The 23733-nt window shown below is 36.5% G+C and overlaps 1 protein-coding gene across 1 annotated transcript in view; it reads right to left on the reverse strand.

Annotated features, from left to right (window-relative positions):
- Positions 1 to 8359: 8359 nt before the first annotated feature.
- Positions 8360 to 23733, reverse strand: part of mav (TGF-beta domain-containing family member maverick) — a 32142-nt gene continuing 16768 nt past the window's right edge. Inside the window, exon 3 of the mRNA XM_083117141.1 lies at positions 8360 to 12788. Within this exon, the coding sequence (XP_082973267.1) occupies positions 11917 to 12788 (872 nt within the window). The 3' untranslated portion in view covers positions 8360 to 11916. The remainder of the gene's footprint in view (positions 12789 to 23733) is intronic.

The raw sequence follows: 23733 nt of genomic DNA on the forward strand, positions 1-23733 counted from the left end.
CTAAGAAACTAAAAGTTAAAATATTCCTCTTCTTCTTCTATGGCGCTCCGGTCCGTATTCGGTCCATGGCCTCCTCAATCTTCCTCTTTCACCCTGTCCTATCCAAGGCAGCTCTCTTCCAGTTCCTAGTTCACAGCAGTTGTACTGCATCTGCTCCAACAGCTTTCTGATGTTCCGTCTACCCTCCTCAATGTCCATATCCTTTCGCCTTGGTCGTCTTCATTTATGTCCATCCTTCCGAGGCTGTGATTGAGATTTCGTAACTTCGATTTTTCCAGGGCTGAGATGTCGGCACAGCGCCAATCCCCAACCTGGGGGACCAAAAGTTAAAATATACAAAACAGTAATTTTGTCTGTAGTATTATATGGATGTGGAACTTGGTCCCTTACATTAAAAGAGGAACATAAATTAAGAATATTTGAAAATTAAATCCTTACAAAAATTTTAGAACTTCAAAATTTGTATTCATGTCCTGATATTATTAGAATAATTAAATCAGTAATACTTAGGTGGGTAGGCCATATGGCACGAATAGGAGAGGAGAGAAGAGTTTACAGGATTCTTATTGGGAAACCTGATGGTAAGAGACCTGCAGGAAGGCCAAGACGAAGATGGAGGATAACGTTGAGATGGACATAAAGGAAATCGGTAAGGCTTGATTCACACCTACGCTTAAGCAACACTCAGGTCACTGCTCCCTAGCGCTCCGCTCACGGTCAGGGGATATCCACACTAGCGGTCAAGCTTCGCTCCGGTCAAGGTACGATCAAAGTGAGTCTGGTGTTGGTTTCTTCACAGAGTAAATCGATTTTTTTGTATAAAAAGCCTGCCGAATTGCGAAAACGGGGATTGATTGATGTGGTTGATTTACTTCGCTTTTCTGCCAGTTTTGACTAATTGCGAGGATGAGGATGCGTTGTGATATGACGAAATAGATGAAGGGACATCACAAAGAACATCCATGCCCAGGCCGGGATTCGAATTCGGAGCACCTGGCGTCGTAGTGCGTTGTGCTAACCACTCGGCCACGGATTGATTGATTTAGTTTATTTTACTTTGCTTCTTGTTGCACTTTTAGTTAAATTGCGAAGATGAGGATGAGTGATGATATCATGAAATTGATGAATGGACACTCACAAACACCATTTCTTTTATCAGAAAGTTTCCGACACAACACATGACAAATAAACATCAGGTTCTAAGGACGCGATTGTTACGCACATCGTGTGAAAAGTCGTCTTCCTCGACTAAAAAAGAAAAGAATAATTTTGTTTAGTATTCCGTAAACGAAGAACAAGTTCATTGTTAATCTTGATTCGGAGCTAGATATCAAGAATGATTTTCCCTTGGCAGAGAATTGACCAGCACCTCCTTTCCCTTTGCACACACAGGCACACACAAATGACAATTTTGTTGTCCGGGAAAATATGACCGTCAACAGGTTAGCTTTTTGATTTAAGGATTTTAATTCATGCAATAAAGGTCATTACAACTAGTGCTCATGGATCATATTTGTGGTTAGTCCGCTATTGAACTTTTTGCATTGGCTATAATTGTAATTTGGTTGTTTCGGTCAGTTTTTTTCTGAAATGTCTTTTACTCGGGTTCATGAAATCGCACATTTTAAGATGTTTTACAAACAGAATTGAGAGGAAAATATTTTGGGATTTTCTTCTGCAATGTTCCCATCAATCAATTTTATCGATACTCGTCTTTCTCTGTGTTCCAATAGGTCTTTGACTTCAGTCCGCTCTTCTTCTGCGCACAAAACTGGGTTACGTATCCTCTGTAACGGGGCTGAAGACTTCTACTGAACCGTCGGTTGAGCGTTGCACACGCTCACATCAAAGACCAAGTTTCGGCAAAGTCAAGCTCCGCCCCCTCACGCTCCAGTCAAATATTCTTTCCACCTGATCGTGACCGAAGTGCGAGCTGAGCGTGATGGAAGCGAACCTTTACCGGACCGCTAGGTGTGAATGCTTCTATTTAAAAATCATTCAACAATATTTGACCGCACCGTGAGCGGAGAGTGATCTGAGCGTTACTTGAGCGTAGATGTGAATCAAGCTTAAGGATGGAAAAGATTAGATTGATCTTGCCTAGGATAGGGACAGATGGAAGGCTTGGACTAATTTTATATTGGGCATGTGTGAAGATTCTAAACAGTAATATTCCAACACCTATGATGTTTGCTATTAAAATAATAAACGTAAGAAACTGTATACTCTAAAATTGCATTTTGGACTTCAGCGCTTTTTCCCGAAAAGTCTGGAATTTACCACGGCAGACACCGTGGCCTCATGGGTACCTTGGGGTGTAAGGGGTGACCTTCGAATCCTACATGCCTCCCCGATGGCGCAGTGGTAGCGCCGTCGCCTTGTAATCAAGGGGTCACGGGTTCGATACCCGGTGGAGGCACATAGTGGTTCGGATCCCACTTTAAACTTTAGGTTAAGTCCCGATTAGCCTTACTGTGCATAAAGTGGACTTAAAACACCAACTGAATCAATCGAATGCCACAGACACCCCGATAACTGCAATGTTGCAGCCCAACGAGTCTCTTGCATCTGGACCAGTATAATCTTCTGTAGGGCTTGCTTTGTCCTTATATGTGCTGGTGCCCGTTTACAGCCTCAGTTTTTAACTGGAGATTTTAGTTCTCCGAGACACGTGTCGATTTTAGCTTTCGTAAGGGTTTGGCCCCGTGTAATGTGACGGTGCAAATAGCCCAAAGGCTGACGCGCTCAAAAGTTATTTTCATTCATTCTTGGGTACCTTATCGGTTCAAATAATGTAAACGATCATCGAGAAATTAAATGCATTTATATCACTTTAAATTTTTCTTCTGTTTGGTTAGTTGCTACGATGATGATAACTGTCGATTTCCGTATTGACTTACTCCGCTACGGAGCTATAGATCATAGGTTCGAATCCTGGGCAAGCTATTGACGTTTCATTGTGTTTGTTTCTCCACCTGACATCAATTCACCAATCACCCTCATCGTTGCGATTAACCTAGAAAGGTAAAGCAACAAAAATACAATACCATAATGAATAACAATCAATTTCTTACCCGATATTAGATCCCATTGATCATCCTGAAGGTTGTCTAAACCATAGGTATATAACAAAACAAGCTACTGCAAAATAAAATACTCCCAAATCGTCTTATCGTCTTGTGGTTCCGGGTATGCATTTAACCAGTGTTGGAAAAGGACATTGATTTTATATATGTAACGTTAAATAAATTACTTTTGATGGAACTATATTTATTTATTCAAAACTGATTAATATATTAGTTTTATTAGTCCAGTAGTGTGGCAAGAAAATGTTTTCATGAAGTTTATGAATTATTCGCAACAAATTTGTGACAGTCGAAAGACGCTTAGGGCGGTAACCAATATTTATCCATATAATGTGTATTTTATCGTTATATGCCCTTTTGTAGTATTTTTTGTGTTCACAAATTGTTCTTAATTATCCGGTCTATAAGTGGAACCACAGGCAAAATAGGCTGCGTAGACCCGTGACTCCTGTGCATCGTACTCCCGCGTGGAGGGGAGGGGGAGAGTGGAGAATGCTTCCTTATGGCCCGAGTTTAACCGATGGAGGGAGGGGAAGGTGCGCGAAGGATTTTGGCAAAAGGTTCTTTTGTTTATGGTTGTTTCCACCTAGGTATAGTTCTCTGCATCTTTTGACTCTCTTTACATTCACGTGTTTAGTTGGTTACAAAATACACTGAGGCGTCTAATTCGTTGATTTGGTGTTACGTAGTGAATTTGGTGTCTGCATCGTTTGCTCTATGTTCTGGAGTGGTGCCAGTTTGCGAAATCCTGGGGGGACAGGGGGATTTCCCCCTCCAACAATCTTGGCCTTAAAATCCCCCCTACCAAAAAAATCAGGGGGCAGAGTTTTTGGTTATAGCAACCAAAGATGAGCAATTAGGTTTGACTTCAAATATACTTTACAAAGAGTAATATTGAAAATACACACATTATATTTCAATAGATCATTAACAGACCTACAGCAATAGCTATATATGCACAATAGAAGTAAAACAAGAATGGAAGACAAATATAAGTATGAAATCTAAAATTGATTTATATTAATCGAAAGCAAAAAACTGAACAAATTCATTTCATTTCAACTTTTACATAATAAAACTACTTCAACTATTTTTGAAATTTATTTCCATCTTTAACCAGTTAGTAAAGGAATTAGTTTGTTATGCCACAAATATCTGATAAATGTAAAAGTAACAAATTAATTCCTTTATATGTATTTAATAATGATGTATTTTTAAATATTTAGTCATTTATTCTAAGTTTAATACCATTATAAGTATGTATATCATAATTACATAGACACATATATAATCGTGCGCATGTGCATAAAGCAAGATTTTTCTCCCCCCACCAGTCTTCAATGATTTCGCACCCTGAGTGGTGCACAGTGTGGCGTATTGTCACGTGGTGCGTACTAACCAATCAAATGAACGTTCAAAGCAGCAGACTGGCATCTGTTGAATCTTCTGAACTTGAACACCAGTATTCTTTGGGGCAGCATCTACTTGGTTGAACGCAATTTCCTTTCACCAGTCTGACACTCAGTAGCCCCGTCTAGTTGGCTGCACTTTTTAACACTCGGTGCAGTGCAGGTGTTGTATCCAGTGTCAGAGTGGTCCAAGGAAATTACGTTCAACGAACTAGACGGAAAGCGGTGTTCGAGTTCAGAAGATTCAACAAATGCCTGTCTGCTGCTTTAAACGGTCATTTGATTAGTTAGCACGCATCACGTGACCATACACCAAACGTGAGAGTCAAAGCGAGTCAAAAAGTGCAGCCAACTAGACGGGGCTAGTTAGGGGAAGCGTTCCCTCCACTTTTTTGCACTTTTGTCCCTGCACTGTGGACTCTTAATGATAAGCATTGTCTGCCAAGAGAAAGTAAACTGTTCTTGCTCCACCGCCCCTCCACTTTTGGCACACAATCGCCGCTACTGCCTACACTACACCGAGTGTTAAAAAGTTCGGCAAACTAGACGGGGCCAATGTATAATAAAAGACTTTTCACAGAAGAGTGATTCAATGAAATAATTCGCAGCTGCTACATAGAAAACTAATTATGAGGGAAATTCAATCGATACAAGCTGGGATGATACATTTAACGTAGGCCACTGGCGTCTTCTTTGACCTCTCTTTTATATATATTGATGGCCCACTTTACTGACGCGGTTAATTATGTAGTAAGATTGATTGATTTGTTTTATTTTACTTAGTTTTCTGCCACTTTTGGCTAATCGCGAAGATGAGGATGAGTGATGATGTTGATGAAAAGACACTCACAAAGAACACCCATGCCCAAGCCGGGATTCGAGTCCGTGACCCTTGGCGTCGTCGTAGCGCGCTGTGATAACCACTCCGCCATGGAGGCCGGCTCATGTATCAAGTAAGCGACGTTAATTTAATCAACCAAAAAAGCAAAGCGTTCTTTGCCAAAGAGCCCGATCATACATTCAGCTCTTTTGCAACATCCTATAGGCCTAATGGATATGTTTTGAAAATCTATCAAAATGCGTACCACATAGATTTTAGCTTCAGCTGTACACTGGGATATGAGAAGGAAACTACACTGAGCCAACAGAAGGCTGAACGTACATCAATCTTCTTAAATAACCAATCATCTGACATTTTAATGTTCATTCCAAAAGGTTACCATGCTGTCGGTAGGCCTTTGTGTTGGTTGCTATTGTTCATCTCCTTTTCGCGACATCCTACCCCATCTGAGTAAACAAAACGTCTCCTACTCTTCTCTGTGCCGGAATATGTGAAAATTATTCATGCTGTCGGAATCTTGTCAACCGAAGCAAACGAGCTATATTTGTCTAACTCCCCCACAACCCAACCATTGGCTAGATCTTCATTCAACGCCCTCACGTTATTTACGTCACTGTTCCAAAAGTATGCGTAAGCAGCTAACCTACACGCGAGTAACACAAGACTTCTTTATGAAGAAAAAGCAGTAAAAATTGATTAAATATATTCATTACATCAGCGATAGACCCGAAAGTTAATTTGGTTCTTTGTGTGTTTGAGTTTGTTTCTAAGTCTACTTTATGCACAGAAAGGCTAATCGGGACTGTACCTACAGTTTGAAGTGGGATTCGGATCACTATGTGCCTCTACTTGGTATGGAACCCGAGACCCCTTGATTACAAGCCGACGACGTTACCAATACGCAATCGGGAAGGCCTTTGGTTCTTTGCTCGAACGCCAGCAAATAAAGTCCTACAGATAGGTGTAAAATGTCTTATGAATAAAGACAAATCGAATGTAAGCTCGTCCTCCTCAGCACCCAGGAAGTTGTAGTGTTACACTATTTTCCCCACTCTTAAACTCACCTATGCTGCTGTTGCTTTGTTTTTACTTGTATTATAGGCGTTGATACTTTACAATGTATTTTTTTTTGTAGGTATGGTGACTGTTTTTAGAACTTTAGAATTTGGATATTGTTCCCCTAGTAATTGTAACCTCATAGCAATCTCCTTACCATTGACATTATGAACAGATATAATGTTTATTCATCTTTATTTTGTAATTTTACGTCGCGGGGTGTAATGGGTGACCTTTGCTTAAGGTACTCAGTTGTCAAACTCTCTTTTACGTAGTACACTGTTGGATAAACAGGCTAACAAGGCTCTGGCGTCTGGACTCACAACCAGTATAAACTTGTGTGAGGCTTGTGCTGTGTCGTCCACATATATGTTTTTGATTGTCCTTTCATCCTTCCACCTTGTCACCATATCCCCTTCGTTGCGATTGACCAAAAGTGGCAGAAATGCGACGATAAATAAACTAAATCAATCAATTGTACGTCACTTTTCTTCCATTGAGGATGACTAATGATTACGATTATACTGATGCAGGAACACTCACAAAGAACAACCATGTGTTCGCCCGAACTCAAACCCGGAAACTTCCGTGACGAGATCGAAAGTGGACCATTGAGCCGTGTGACTCACCAATGGGAATCCAAAGCGCATGGTTATAAGATCTTAATTATAATGCTCATTGAGAGGGTAAATAAATGTATGTATGCCCATGTATGATTACACATAAATAATCAGTATTAAACCATAACATACTGCGTGATTTGTAAGAGAAAAAAAAACTCCAAGATTATTTGTGATGAAAAGTCAAGCTTCTAATACAAACTCTCAAAGAAACTAAGTATAATTCAGAATACAGTAAACTCCACGCTGTACTGTTCCTACACACAGTTTTTACAATATACCACCATTCAACATGTTGAAATATTTTCTGAGTGTCTTCACAATTTTAGATCAAATGACATGATCTGTTTCTTTCTTTGATTCGCTGCCTGGTAGCTTGGAAAAAAATAATCTCACAAGAGCAAATGTGTGCGTGTGTCACTAAAGTTTACAAGAAGCAAAAAACATCTCTCATATGATTAGTCAATGTCACGCTAAGGAAATATCTGGGTAGAGGTCAATGTCGAAAGACCATTAAAAACGTTTTAGGGGAAGTCAAGCAACAAGTAGTTGAAATTTTGAGTGGAACAGAAATTCGTATGTTATTTTTTAATTATTTCTAAGACGTGTATCATCTTTTTTATCCAGTCAGGTTCAAAGGCCAACGAGTCAGGACTGTTCTTAATTTAAAAGCTTTTCTTGATTGTTTAATCAAGAATGACGTAACATTATTGATACGTAACTCTGGTTGATGTATTGGTGGAAGCCGAGTAGTAGTCAGTACATTTCCACACAATCAAAGAACGAACGATCAGTTTATCGCAGAGTACAGAACTGTGGATCGGCTATCACACACAAATTCATTCCAATGAATATATTATTTTTTATATTACAAGACTATGGTGACTTTCTAGATTTGTCATGGATTTATATGCACATGCATAGCCCATGGTTTCAAATCTATGCAATTGATCCATATTTAGCAAGTCATTGGTAGTTGTAGTGAACCAAACCCAGAATATATTAAACGGTTCAACGAAAGTCCATAGAAAATGTAAGCTATATTTTAAGTTTCATGTTTAGAGTCATAATTCTGTAATGTAATATTTTCGTTGTCTTACTTTGTTTACTCCCTATCATTCCATCACTAAATATTTTCTTTACATTATAACATTACATTATAGCTGCATTTCCAACTTATCTAATCTTTTGTTTTTGACGAATTTGTTTTATACTGGTAGATACTTAACAAATAACTATAATATGACGGTTTCAGGAAAGGAATTATTAACTTTAAAGCTTATCCAGAATTAAATAAATCTGTGTTATAAATAAAAACAACAGTTTAATTCTCATAAACATCTTCTTCGCTCAATAATTTATTAAAATAAATATAACGTCAATGTACATCTCTCATATTCAACATTTGTACAAAACAAAGGAAAAGAAAACAGGGGAAGAGTCTTCGACACAGAATGCATTTACCGCGTTTTCAATAATTACATACAGATCTGAACATTTTGTGCAAAATATTCTTAAACACTTAACAATAACACTTTTCAACATATTCTTTTATAATTGTGTAGATGACTACAATCCCCCATCAATTAAATACTGAAATATATGCATTTATTATACACATAGAATAGATTCATGATTCTGTACATACATTATCTGACCTAGAATGCAGTTAATTATGGTAGCACCGAATAATAGCTGTTGATATTGATCATAAATTACTTCACCTCAAGTATGATAGTATATATGCCTGGTACAACTGGACAAAGCTGTGGTGTTGGGAAAAGTACACAGTTTCCAAAGGACTGACATTGAAAATATTTTTATATGTTCTACGGTCAACATACATATAACATGTCTTGGGTTATATTACCTATTTATCAACTTCTACTTGTACTACAACGTTATTATTTCAGTTTTACATTTAAAGAAATGCTTTCTTCCAAGACTATGAGATTTCATAACAGAGCTAGGGACAAAAATGAAGATTGTCCACATCAATGTAGCACAGATATGTTGATATGTTCAGCGAAATAACAATGCACATTTAACTATACAGTTAACACACGTATAACAGTAAACAATAAGTTCCAGTGATCCTGTACAGGGAATGTAGAAATTATGAACATACCTGTCACAAATTTGTTACTTCTATTTAAGAGAGAGAATTTATGGTGAAACCGAAGGGAGATTCAAAGAAACAAAATTTTGAAATAGGAGAAAAAACCTGCAATTAATTGTAGTGGTGTTGATTAAAGTTTTAGTTCTACATTCCCTGCAGGATTTCTTTAAAATTACAAGTAGTGAATCTGGGTCATCGGCAATGTGAATACACTTGTGTTAGATGTACTGACAACATATGTCAATAAATGTGTTTCGCCTTACAACGTAGAGGTTTCAGTTGATTCATTTCACTCATTTTTTTATGAATGCGTTCAAATTTAAATCTAGAAGAAGGTACACCTACTCTAGAAATGTAACAGAACAACCACCAATATTATACAATATATCTAAATATGTTATAAAATGAACATATACACACATATCTACGATATATTGTTTCCGAAATATCATTTTTATACTATTGATATGATTTCAACAATAATAATGTAGGTTTCTGGAAATTAAATCTTAAAGCAATATTAATCAATGTATGTGTTTAGTTTCCCCAAAAGGAATCTGTAAAAACAATCATTCCTGAGAGATACTTTTCAAATCGAATATCTCGTTACAAAAAAGGATATAATATTCATACCACGATAGAAAAGATGATGTGCTAAGACTGACACTAATTTTTAATAACAAAATGAGTTTCTATGTTTAAGTTCTGAAAATAATAACGTACCAAAAATGCTTTCACTTGAAGCAGATGTGAACATCTTTTTCTTTCATTCGCGAATGTTTAAAATGTTATATGTGGTAAAATATACAGATTATTACGCACAATCTTTTAAAGTTAGGTATAAAAATTTTCAGTATTACTATAGAGTTGTATCACAACACGAAATTCTATTAATGTACATCACATAACAGAAAGTTCGTTAATATTATTGCCACTAAGCTTCGATTATGTAATAAATACTGCTTTCACAAATAGTGGTGCACCACTAGACCACTGGCCTAGAAGATATTATTTATATGAAGCTCTTTTTATTGAGTATAAAAACGAACAGTTTCAAGATCTTACTTTATGCTTGTTTTCGATATCAAACTTGAATATTTATCGTAATGCAGTACACATTGTTACCTCATAAATATACCAACACATTTACATATTTGCTTCTTGGTAAATATACATATCCAATTCTGTGCAAAAAGTCCTTTTAAGAAACACTTTATAAAGTGCTCTTTCTAGGTAATATGCATCATCACAAACGAGAATAATATACAAGAGAAAGATAGTTACATCTGAAAATTTTCGAACTATAATTTTATAAAAGTTAATACCTGTGGTACTGTTAATTATTCGTGTTTGGAAATTATGAATGTAACAGAACAAATTTTCACAAAAGAATACAAGGGAAACACTTGTCCCATTGCTTCATATTCTTCCATTTAAAAATATTGTACAAAATTTCAAGAAATATGAATATAAAACCAACAAGACAGAGAGCCAATAAGACATACGAGTATATACTACATGACATACGATCTAATTAAAATGCCTTGATTTGCACTACAAAATGTATTCAGCCTCACCTGTGTTTCAAATATTTTTTAACTTAAATTACCAAAATGTTCCAATGTTATAAGCAGTCTGCAACGAAAGAAAAATACCCAGTTTTCTCGTCTTGAAATCGAAACTATTCATTTATCTTGGAAAGAAAGCTCAAATTAGATAAATATTGTCCTACCCTTTTCCCAATAAATATAAGTGCAAACATATTGTCACCGACTATCTTCATGCACTTAATATTGGAATTAAATATGTAATTTTTTATAGTTTGGTAATGCATATCCAGCCTACGGTATCTTACTATAAGTGGATATATAAGTGGGAAAACAAAACTACAAAATGTGTATTTTTGCCTGAAAACTATAAATAAATAAACAGGATAATAAGCAGAAGTACACACAGTGTCTGAGCTTATTGAAATATGGAATTATTTGCACACTGTATAGTAAGTAATTACTGTCGTAACTTTTCCATGCTTGTATCACCAGTTGTTCCGAGTATTAATAGAAAATGCTTCAGTTGAACTATAAGTCATGGTAGGCTCTGCGTCCTGTGCTACTAAAGCTTTACAACATATCACAGTTACGAACAAAATAAGGGTATTGAGCATTTTGTGGCAAAAAATAATAATAATAATAATAATAAAATGTTACTGGGTAACAGGTACCTACTTAGAGATAGCCTGGACCCGTCTACTCTCGGAACTATGACTTGCTGAAGGGACAAAATAATTATAAAAAAAAACAAGTGTTTATACACGTATTGTACCTGGTGGTTTCTCAAATGCGACTTACTGAGCAGCACAACAGCCGCCGAAACCCGTAATATGAGTGAGTGGTTCTTATCCCAATCGGTGAGCTGTGAAAACGGCTTTATCAGATTCTTTGGTAGAGATCTATAATTGCACCCTGTATAGATATACATAATCACATTGTGATGGAGTGTTTGCCTTTTTATCTCAAGTCGCACGGACTTGGTTGCTGCTTACAAACTTGAATACACATGCAGCAGCATACAGCAACGCGCTGCAACGGCTTGTAAACCAGGGCCGCTTTAGAAACAATGACAGATAGACAGTCAGACGACCACATCTGGTGTGAGCTGAGGCCTCAGTGGTCAGTTGATTGTCGGACAACTCATGATCCACACCAGTGGAGCAGCACAAAAATCGATGGTCAAACCATGAACACATCGATGTTACATCAAAATCCACCTATTCAAGGTGGTTTGTCTAGGAACAAGCACAGGACTCTACCTGAACATCTGCCCAGTTGCTAACTTTCAATTTTTCTTGAGAATTTTCATCATAATGAAGAATCTCTATACTTCTTAATTTACTAGGTGCACAACAAGGTTTAGGAGCAACCTTTTTGTTCTGTCTGGAAACATACCCTTGAAGGAGTGCATGAGAAGAAGCTACCTTGTAAGTTGGTGGACACCTGCCTTTACAATAACCCACATCTATCTCTTTAGGTTGTAAAATGAAACCAAAACCTGTGAGTTGCTTAAATACTACTTTCAGAGGATGCCTACCACAGCAACGCTGTTCGTTATTTCTGCAATCAAATCTTCTTCCCAGAGCTCCTAAAGTATCGTCCACTGAGAATGTTGAACGTTTTGATCTGGATGGAGAATGCACACTAGTCAAAATATTCAACACCGGGCACAAAGTGTTGTTCAAATATTCACTGTTACCAGTTACCAGCTGGAAATTATACGACGCACACTCATCACACTCAATTTCGAGACCCAAGTTCGATTCGGGACGACGTATCCACGACTCCAATGCTCTTGTCACATCGAATTCAGTCCATCTTGACGAATCTAGTTCGATTTCTCTGTGATCAATAAGCAAACGTTCAACAGTTGAGTTTTTGGAGGTGGGGTTCATTAACTGATACACTTTCACAAACACACTCCGCACACCGTGCACTAAAGAACTGTGTGAATTCTTCTTTGGCGAATGGTAAAGAAACAGTCTCAGAGTAGCATAATTTACATCAGCTTTGAGGTTCTGCGTCGCTTCTGGTATTTCGACGGGAAAGTACACCCACGATGCATCGTCGGATGAGATACTCCTGCGTACCCTATGTTTCTTGTCATCTAAAAGAGAAAAGGAAACACGCATTTGTTAATTTGATATTTCAATGAATAGCATGGTTACTGAAAAATCGCATTAAGCAGTTAGAAATGAATTAATATTACACTAAGATAGTCGGCAAGTTGAATACACTATTAGAGGCACTGGATTTGTAATAGATGTAAGAATTCATTTACTATTAGAGACTTACCTCCATGGTGTCAATTATGTAAAGGTATCAATTTAATATTGATATCCATGTACTTGAATTTCAAAATAAACCTTTATTAGTTCCTAGCTACATTTTTTAGATGTACTCTTTCATGCAGCTATAAGGCTGCTAACAATATTAGAGAGTGATAACGCAAACAATGCATAATAGACCGATGTCTAATCATCATAATGGTAACTAATTTCTAGCTTATAATTAAGCTCGGTGAATAATTCATCGCGATATCAAGTCTGCAGTCAAAGATCAAACTGAAAATATTCGTTATAAAGTTGCTCAATTCATGTGACACTTTTAATGACTCCATCGTCCAGCACACTGAAAGCAAGAAAATGCTCTTTGAAGGTCGTCGTGTTCCGAAGAAATTGTACGTAGTCTTAAGATTCCTAGCTGACCCGAACCAGAACACTGGACTTTCAATCGGGGACATCTGACGTAAACGTAAGGGCAATGTTATCATCCTAGTGTCATTACAGGTCACTCATATCTTGCTAACTTTTCTTGTCTTGGCTCATTTCAAACGTAAAACTTCACTCTATATAATCTTACGTGTTTCCTCAAGGATGATGCGAGAATGTTGGGTTGAGCAATACATTGTTCCTCGTTTCTTTCTTCAAAGATATAGTGCTACAGTAATCAGTAGTCTTGCCTTTGATGAAATTGAAGGATATATCTATTAAATTTCATATGAGGTTAAATATCAACCACTAGCTAACCCTTTACTATCGTAAAATGTTATACTGCTTTTGACTGGATGATGATGTCTTCATGCACATTATAACAAGAGGTTAAATCTAAAAAAAAGTTTTCTGTAACATATTTTAAGTTCCTCGAGTGGAATTTAATTTTTATACATTGCATTTGGCTTTGAGAACGTTCGCAGGTTCTTAGTCACCAAGCCAATTCTTCATAACATTGCTAGACACCTAGATAGCTTTTTGTATTTTCCTATTTTACCTCGGTTTTCAATTAATTTCAGATCATCGCTGTGAGGATGAATGATGATTAGATTTAATTGATGAAGGTACACTAGCAAGGAAATATCATGCCCAGGTCAGAGCTCGAACCCAGAACCTTTGGTAGCGACACACTAAGTGGACCATTTAACGTGATATAGATTCTAATTTTTTCTATATACTGGTCTCGTATTCGTTTTTATTGTAGTAACTTCCTAGTTGTCCTTAGAAATGCTCAACAACATTGAAAATCTTGGGATTCTTCAGGGATTCAAAACGTAACTGGTGTTGAAAAAAAGATGATCAATATGATTTCCGGGTGAAAGGAGTGGCTTTTTCGGAAGGCACTCAAATGTAAACCTCGCTTCCACGCAGCACACTATGGGCTGCATTTTAGATAGTAACGAAACTATGGCATCTGGACCCAAAGCCAACATTATCCTCTGTGGGACTCGTGTCCATTTCATGTTTGTTTGTGATTGTCCTTTCATCAATTTTATTTTATCATCATTCATTCTCATCTTTGCAATTATCCAGAAGTGGCAAAAAAGCGAAGTAAAATAAAATAAAATAAATATGAATACATCATAGGTTTTGAAATTTAACGCGAGCAATTCAGCAAATTTTGTTTGAAATAATAAACATATTAACATATTATGAATTCCGAATTCCTAATACCGAAACCGCAAACGATACACAGAATGTCACCCATTTCGCACTCTAGTTTTCCATTCTTAAACAATACCAAGTTATTTTAACACAAATAAAATATCACAACAGATGCATATAATTGCAAGATGATTGGTAGCGATTACGAGAACTGGTTATAATTATTTTTAAAAAAGAAACAGGAAGCATTCCAAGACACCCACGTTCTCGATCTTTAACTGGCACAAGCAACTAAATAAATTTGTCCGAACTGAACCTGGATTCTAGATTCGTGGGATTATTTCGAACATTCCTGAACTTTCAGAAATGAAAATGAAGTAAGTGCCATTATGAAGCAGCCTCGGTTAATATAAATGCCTCGAGAGCCTTGATGTTCCAGCCAACGTAATTACACAATTTTGTAGGCAAATTTAAGCCGACCTACACAATGTCGCGTTATCTTCGTAAAATCTCCCACTCTTGTTTTTCCTTTCAGCAGTCTCCGGGATTAATTTTAGACCGGGGTCAGGAATGCCCTCAAGAATGCACACATGTTTGCCGTTGATCACTATTCCATACATCAATCTTCCTACGAGTAGGAGCCACTAAACTGGATGTAACTGTGCAAATAGTTCAGACTCGAGAGAGGACTAATTTGTTTTGAAATGCTTGTGCCTTGTACAAATTTAAGATACTTCTGCGATGTAGATTAGGATAATTCATCAATAAAATTATACTTCTTTATTCTCTGCTAACTATATGTCATTTCTTTTAAGACTTGAAAGAACATTTTCATTTGTTTCACCCTGCGGCGTCGTCGTAACTGTCGTCTTACATTGGAATGTATTTAAAAATCTGTATGTATGTATGTATGTATGGGTGTACATATATACATATATGCGTTTGTGTTTTCCAAGTTTTCATTATCTACAAATTATGAACTAGATAATTCGTATATAGGTTTAAAGAATTATGATAGTAAGATAATCAAGAATAACATATCATATCAAGAATAACAGTCTCTACAAATGTAGACAAAAAAAATATCCACTTTCTATGCAGGATTCCCTTGCAGTAGATGAAAATTTAACGGATTTGCATTACTTCCAGGTGATATTAAGTCTCAACGTAAGTTTTGATTTTTCTACAGTAATCTAATCACATTTTATCTCCAAGAGCAGTTAGGCCAAGGGACTGGCATTCTGTACGTCGCAGGATTGAAGTCCGATGATTGATCATCCTGACTAGGCCATATAGCGTATCACCAATCTCATTTGTGTTCTTCATTCTTCTTATTTTACGTTTTCTTTCTATTTTCTTAGCTTAGATGTGACAGCGATAATCTGGGAATAATTGATGGACTCGAACGAAGAAGAAATAAAAAAGTGCCGAAATGCATTAGTCGGGATTCAAACCCGGTAGTCCTGGCTTTGGAGTACTTTTAGCAGTACCATCACGGAAGTCCCTTTCCACTTTCTTGCCCTTAACATCGAGTTTCCAGAAGTATGTGATTCAGGAAGCGTTTGCGAACACATCTGCGACTTTTGTATTCCAACGAGTCTTAGACTTGTTGATAACATCAATGGTCTCACCATAAAATCAGCCAAATAGGAATTTTCCAAGTTTCTTCAGAATAATGACTGTGCTCTCACAGGCAAAGCTTGTTTCACAACACACATGTTTTTACATTCGACGAAAGTATCTGGTACAGAAATATCAAATTTAATAACCGTTAACACCAGCCTCATGGCCAACCTTGAGAATATATATACACGAGACAACGAGCTCTACTCGCAGTTCCTCGCATAATATGAACGAAGTCACGAAGCTGCACGCACTAATGCACACCATCCGGATCTAGAAAACCACAGATCAAGCTTAAATTGCACCTGAAACAAAAGCGCGAGGGTTTCAAAGTTTGGAAAACCCATTGATTAAGCGCGTTCCGTGGAGAGGTGAAAACAGTCGGAGTCAGGCAACTGAGAAACTGCCAACATTCCTTCTCATACTTCCTTCTCTTCAACGAGCAGACAACGACCAACCGTGTCTTTACTGCTTTGCTTAATAAACAATTAAAATTTTACAGCGCGTAATTTCCAGTTACTCCTCTCTACAATTAATAAATTAATTGGAAACTAAATATAGAGCTGTGCACCGGGTTAAGCCCCCCGTTGTCTCTTTTCCCGGTTTTATTGCATTATGTTTTGGTTTGTGCTATAGTGTTGGTGATAATACGATGATCCTGTTTATACACAACTCTTGCCTTGAACAAATAATGACCTTAAGGTGAGAAAAAAGTCAATTACATCATCATTGACAGTTCAACACTTGCCCCCTTACACACATAAACAAACCAACAAAAATAATGATATAAATAAAAGCTTGATTCCTCATGTTATGATCATGTTATTAAAGAACTCTGCAGTACTAGGTCTTGTTGCTAAGAAATGTACGAACTATACCGATTCGCAGGTAATCTTTCTGCGAAATTATTTACTATGCTGTAGGTATCTATAATTTGTCAGTGTGTTTCTAACTTATATGTAAGTGCCAAAGTTCTTGAATTAGTGGGAAGTGTTATTGATTGTTTTTATTATCCGAAAATTTGATAATTACTACATTGTCGTGAAAGTAACGCATATACAGGCCTTACCCTTTGAAGGGAATATAAACTGAGAATGTCTGTGTTAACAACCTGACATTCAAATTTCAACTAAACCAGTGAATTCCTATCAGGCCACCTAAGTGCAAGGAACATGAGTTCGAATCTCGGCAAGATAGGGTCGTTTCTTTTTCTGGTTGTTCACACATTCATTTTAATTAATTTATTTATCTTTTTTATCGTTAAGATAAAGAAAGTTCCGTAATAAATAACGTAGAAAGGTGACTGAAACGTATTGAATTAAAATGGAATATACAGTGTTCTTCTCAAAAGTATAATTTAACATTCAAGAATTTGCAAGGGTTAATGAAAACAATACGTTACAAGAAACATGGAAATAACTCAGAACGAGGCTGTAAAGGGGGTAGATGCATGGTAATAACTATGCATGATAATGACCATGCATACATATAAGTCATTGTTATGGGGGACTTTGTGAGGAATGAACGTAACTCTCACCATTAAAAGTGTTGGAGTGAATCCAAGATTTCTTTTCAATTTACGAAAATTTCCAGTTGTAACAAACGGGAGAAGTATAATTCAAATACATAGAACATCGATGACAAAATCCATGTCATCGTGACATTAAGTCGCATATTAGCCTTTCTTTATCTTCTATTATTTAGTTATTTATTATATCCGTGATGTCAGAGCCCCAATCGTTTAGCGAACTTTTCACCTGTCAGTTTCTTCTGTGAAGTTACTGCCAGAGCCCACGCACGGTAGAACAATGTCTCTTAATGATGCTACCGACCGATAGAATTGAAGAGAAACCCAAGCTCTCACAAGCTGGAGAACGAAGTGTAGGTGGTTCGCAAAGCTAAGTTTAAATGGGAAGGGGAATATATCCTTTTCAAATATGTGATCATCACCAGAAACAGCTGAATATTCGACACAACGTACGAGATAAATTACCTAACTCAAGGTAAACTATATCCCCACGCGACATCGACATGACATTGCTCAAGTTGATTGATTATTTTCATTTTGTTTATTATTTAGAATCTTTCACATCCTGAAGATTGGCCGCTGATTCTATAACTGACTCTCTTATGCAAAACACACCTCAGAAAAAAATATTGTTTACTGGTTTTCATTACTCAAAACAAGAGGTAATGTTCAGAGTTGCACGAACTCTGGCAGAATTATAATGATTCGTCATTTATACAATCACTGAAACTATATGGAAGGTAGAAATTTATGAAGTTCTATAACTAGAGTGATGCGGTAAACGCAATTTCCTACATAGGAATATTTATGCAAAGCATTCCTACCCGTTTCATTGTTACTATGTTGAACCATACAAGCATCTATCCCTCCATCAATCCCCACGGACAAGCACACAGATCTATTGATTTCCACTTGAAATGCTGGATTTTTCCACGCACGTTACCAACACCTCCGTCAAAAATATCCATCTAATTAATAAATATTTTGGGCGACAATGTATTCTTAGATCTCCCTAAGTAAATTTTTACTTTCTAGGGGAGGAAAACTGCAGTCTTGGTGAGAAATCCCAGATAAGATGCTGATTTGAAACCCATGATTTATGAAAAGAATAACCACGAATTTAGACATTTTGTCGTATCATATACAACAATAGCTGCACTTTCTACCATTTTATTGTTTTCCCCTGCTTCAATTAATGTATATTATTACTACTATTAATACAACAATTAAATATATAATTCATTTAGGAAGCGCAGGAAAAGCATCAAATAAAAAGTTACATATTTCAGATTGCCCTCACGAAAAGCAAATTAAAACAATTTAACTGATATAACTACAAAGTCTAAAACAATTTTATTTTATTTTTAAAGATAAGACACTGAAGCAAATGAAAATTTATAGTGTCTTACACATCACATTAAATCTTGCACAATATATGAGTGGAATGAAAGTGCCGAAAATAAAAGAAAGGAAATATCGTGAAATTAAATATGAAGAAAATAAATCGGTATCCCCTATGATTTTACAATAAAAGCTTAAAACAATTCTGGATACTGAAAGCCAGAAAAAAAACATTTGAAAGAAATGGTGGAGATAATGTGTTCACTTTTGGCTGAGGACCAAGTCAACTAGATATAAGAAAAGAACGAGATTCCTTTATCATCGCTTTTTTCTTTCCTAATTTATCTTTGTATATAGACACTATGAATAGAAACAGATGCACGGTGAGCTAGTTATAGAATAACGATATGTTGCATCTTTCTTTATATGTTCTTGATTATTGCTGGTGCCGCGGGTTGGAGATTCTTCGATGTTTCTATTACATCTTTGAGCAGGTCACCGACTACGCAGCAGAACACCAGCTACCAAACTTTTCACATGAGTCAGAGCCTATTTTGGATCGCCCTGAAACCTCAATGAGCTAATCACTCGTAAATTTTCAACTTTTATCTCTTGCTGAATTTATATGTTAGGTACAAAATACTCATCATGCCCACTTCAGTAGATCTGCACAAAAAACGATTGTCATTCAAGTATCAATTACTCCTCATGTGTATTCCTCACTAAAGCACTTGAAGCCAAATCGTGACTCCATCGGGTTTCCTCTTTTCTAATGTTCCAGAAAACAAAGAACTTGCACATTATCAATGAAGGCTTCACTCCCTTAAATAGGAATATGTTTTGGCCATTATTATGTAAGTATTGGGAACATGCTGAGTATTGTTTGTAAGTAAAAGTAATCTGACCTTACGGAGGAATGATACTTGACTGTTAGCTTAAGGGACAAATAAACAGCACTGGAGCAGAAACTGGTGGTTTCATGTAAAGATTTTGTGAACTCGTAATTTTGTAATTGACGTAAATTCATGTGAGTGAAAATTGCTCCAGCACAATTAGGTCATTGATTCATTTTGAAGAGGAACGACACTATTATAAACGTGCACCCATTCCTCATCCAACCACAAATCATTTCCTTCTGTTAATGAAATCACGTCTTATTTTCATGTTAACAGTGACCAAACAACAAATCGCCATGGAAAAAACAAAAATGTAGATACTAACATTTGAAACCCAGAATACAATGAATTTTAATTTAATTGCTGCACATTTCAAAATAAATACGTACACATTCAATAAATATTCACAAAATTCTCCGCGCTAGATTCGAGTAGTGTCAGTAAGTGCCGAAAGCCTTTGTTCTGCTGAAGGTGCCGTTGCTTTCGTGAAGGAGCCCAACAAGAAGCAACTTTAGGTTAACGTTAATTGAATGAAACCATTGTATATGGAAGTCACGTAGCTCCATGACTCGGTCACACTCCAAAGCACAATCACCTAGTGCATGCTTACGTCTTCGCCCACTTATTAACCAAGAGAAATCTACAGGAGTTAGTAGCTACGTCAAACTTCACGAGAAATTTCCACGATTTCTCCAGAAAGTCCTGAGATGGTAGTGAGTCAACGACATTTTCACTTACCTTGCATCATCTCTTAATGTAAAGTTATAAATTAGCGACGAAAAATTTTAAGTTAGGCGTGCTAGTGTCTCAAGACATTGGGATAGGCGTTTCCAAGAATACTATTAGAATACAGATTATAGGAAACATGTTGAGCACGTGCAGTGTCCCTAAAACATATTTATAAAATAGGACAAGTATGTATTTATCCTTGTTCAGATATATATTACACATCTTTATACAGAGATTAATGAAGATTAATGTGAGGTATATTAATAATATACGAGAGGAACTGCGTATTTATTGACTTGAAATTAGGGTCACTTCACGGAGTTGGCTCATTTACAAGAAAAATCAGTTTCAAACACTAGGGTATGTATTCAGTACTATTCCAGATGAATGAAATGTTATTGCTGTAAGTCGGCGTTTTATTGTAAAACTTATAAATGTTGAAAGTTATTTTCTGTTTAAGTTCTTTGAAAACCGCTTACTGGTTTCCAGTTGGAGGTTAAAGGGGATGTCTTATATTCTGAACTTAACTCCGTGTCTTCTATTCCTTTATAGTGTGTCAGTGAATCTAAAAATTCTCCATCTAACTTGTGATTGTTTTCTCACGTGGCGAGTGTATTTCTTAAGCCTCTATGCATCGGTGAAGCGTCGAACTATATATAGATTTCGTAGCATAACTTCCTACTGCTATTTTTACCTTCTTTGCAGGAATTTCTCCGTGATGTATCAGCAAAATGTAAACTTTGATGTTCATTTCGTCCAGCATAGGTTAAGTTTAAAACATATAGAATTTTGCTTATGTGTAGCAGTAGTACTAATACGATACGAGCGAAGGAGCTTCTAAAAACTGTTGTTCCCTAAAGGTTACTTTACGAACAGTGTTCGAACTGAAGGGAGAAGTGAGGGAATCCAATCTCTCTTTTGGTTTTCTTTCAAAGATTTTACATTTCTAACTTCGTTTCCAACCGAGGAAATAAAAAAAAATCCTCGCGTGTGAGAAGGTATGTACTATCGTGTTTATTTTTTATTACTCATCAATACTCTTTCAGCCTTAGAACTTAATTTTAGAATGAGAAAATAGTAACTGACGTATCTAACATTTGTGAAAAGGATAAAAATCTTGAAACTGTAAGCTATACAAACGGCATTTGTTTACTAAAAATAGTCTATGGCTTATAATATATCTTTCGACCTTAAAATATCTGAATATGAAAAAAAAAACATATCTCAAGCTTCCCCCCCCCCCCCTACCCTCGCCGTTGTACATTTTGTTCAATTCGAATACTGTGAAGGAATATACTGTTAGTATTCTGCTACTTTCATATAAGCTGTGGTTAGTTCTTAATTCAAAATTTTGTCCAACCACTCAGCTCTGGTAATTACTGGCATTCTTTCAACTAGTCAGCTGAGCGGATCTATGACGCCTCCCATGCACTGCTATAAATAAGGAAGATTAAGAAGCATTTCGTTCCACTCTAATTGAAAACAGTCTTGAGAAACAGATATGTGATTTAGTATAGAAAAGTGCGCTGTTTTGAAAGCATACCGAATAGATTTTCAAATATCTACCGTTTCTCTGTTTGCAGTAGATTTTCACTAATATGAATGTGTGTGTACAAACTAGATATTTCGTAGAATATATGGTAAATTCTCAGTTGTGCCTAATATTTATAAAGAAAATCGTAAATTTTGGTTAAACTGGATTCATTCCCACAAACAGCTGCACAGCAGTTATATGTGCATTCCACAGACGACCGTTTCGCTTTGTAATCTGAATGTTGGTTCCAGTTGGAACAGTTTAGTTCCTGTTACAATTAACCTCAGTTAATAAAGAAATTCATGCTTGTCCATTGCAACTGTGCATTTTTCTTTCTAATTTTATTTAATATTTATCTAATGTTGACAGAACACACATATATATAGGCAATATTTCGTAATTTGGGACTATTAATTTAATCAAAAACTGATAACTTGTGGACCGGCACAACCTTTTGGACCTGCATAGTATGGAACTAACACTGAAATAAAAGTCAGAATGGTCTACGAAAAACTATCTTTAAAGAGGGATGTTTGGATTTAGTACCCTTTGGGTAAGGAATTTTGAAACTCCCACCCAGTACAGCGAAGCATGTGGATACATAGAAAGTACGACACTTAACTGTTGCATGCGAATCAATAAGACGTGGATTTGCCTTCAGGAGGTAAATCTGTATCCGGGAATATCGGAATGTTAACACCTGGCATATTGAAAAACATGCTCGAGCAAGCTAATATATTCAAGGTCGTATCACCTCTGCCGCCCTCGGCTTGGAGGTCATATCACGCGAGTCAAATTCTAATGAGGAAGATATCTATATATTTGTCACCAATATATTGTTGTCGACAGATTCATATGAAGAAGTTTTTTCTCTTCTTTTTAAACGCGGAGTAAGATCGTGCTATACCCGTAGCAGGTATCTTGACAACTTTTCTCTTGGTCAAAGTTGATGTTCTGGTAGTTCGGAGAAATTCCTGTAGCCTTCAAGAACTTGAAAGTTCTATCTCAATTTTTGTTTGACCTTCAAGAACTTGAAAGTTCTATCTCAATTTTTGTTTGACCGAGACAGCTTTACTGCTGTCTAGCTGTGATCATTTGAATTTATCATGTGAATTAATGCTTGTCTTTCAGAACGTGGGATGAGCTCAAAGTTACCATCTAGAAAACCTGAATATTTATAGAGTATGACGATATTAAGCTGTTACTTTAGCTGTAGAACTAAAAAAAATCCACATTCAGCCTCGTGTGTATTTATCAACGAGCTAGGCGTTGGAAGACAATTTGGCATTCCAACACTGACCGTGTAGTCTTTTAATACATTTTCCGTTAATTATGGACTGAATGTGGAAATTTTTTACATTTATGAAATAAAATATTTAAATCAAGGGTGACTAACGAATTGCTGCAGAACATGCAACGGGAATAAATAGAAATGGGTTTATCGTGACAAATCGATGAAGTCTTGATCACTTCGCGTATGATTATATTCATTGTAATCTACAAAGTAGCCTTCACGCAAACAA

The sequence above is a fragment of the Lepisma saccharinum genome, chromosome 2 (assembly GCF_977018435.1).
Source record: "Lepisma saccharinum chromosome 2, izLepSacc3.1, whole genome shotgun sequence".
NCBI classification, from domain to species: Eukaryota; Metazoa; Arthropoda; class Insecta; order Zygentoma; family Lepismatidae; genus Lepisma; species Lepisma saccharinum.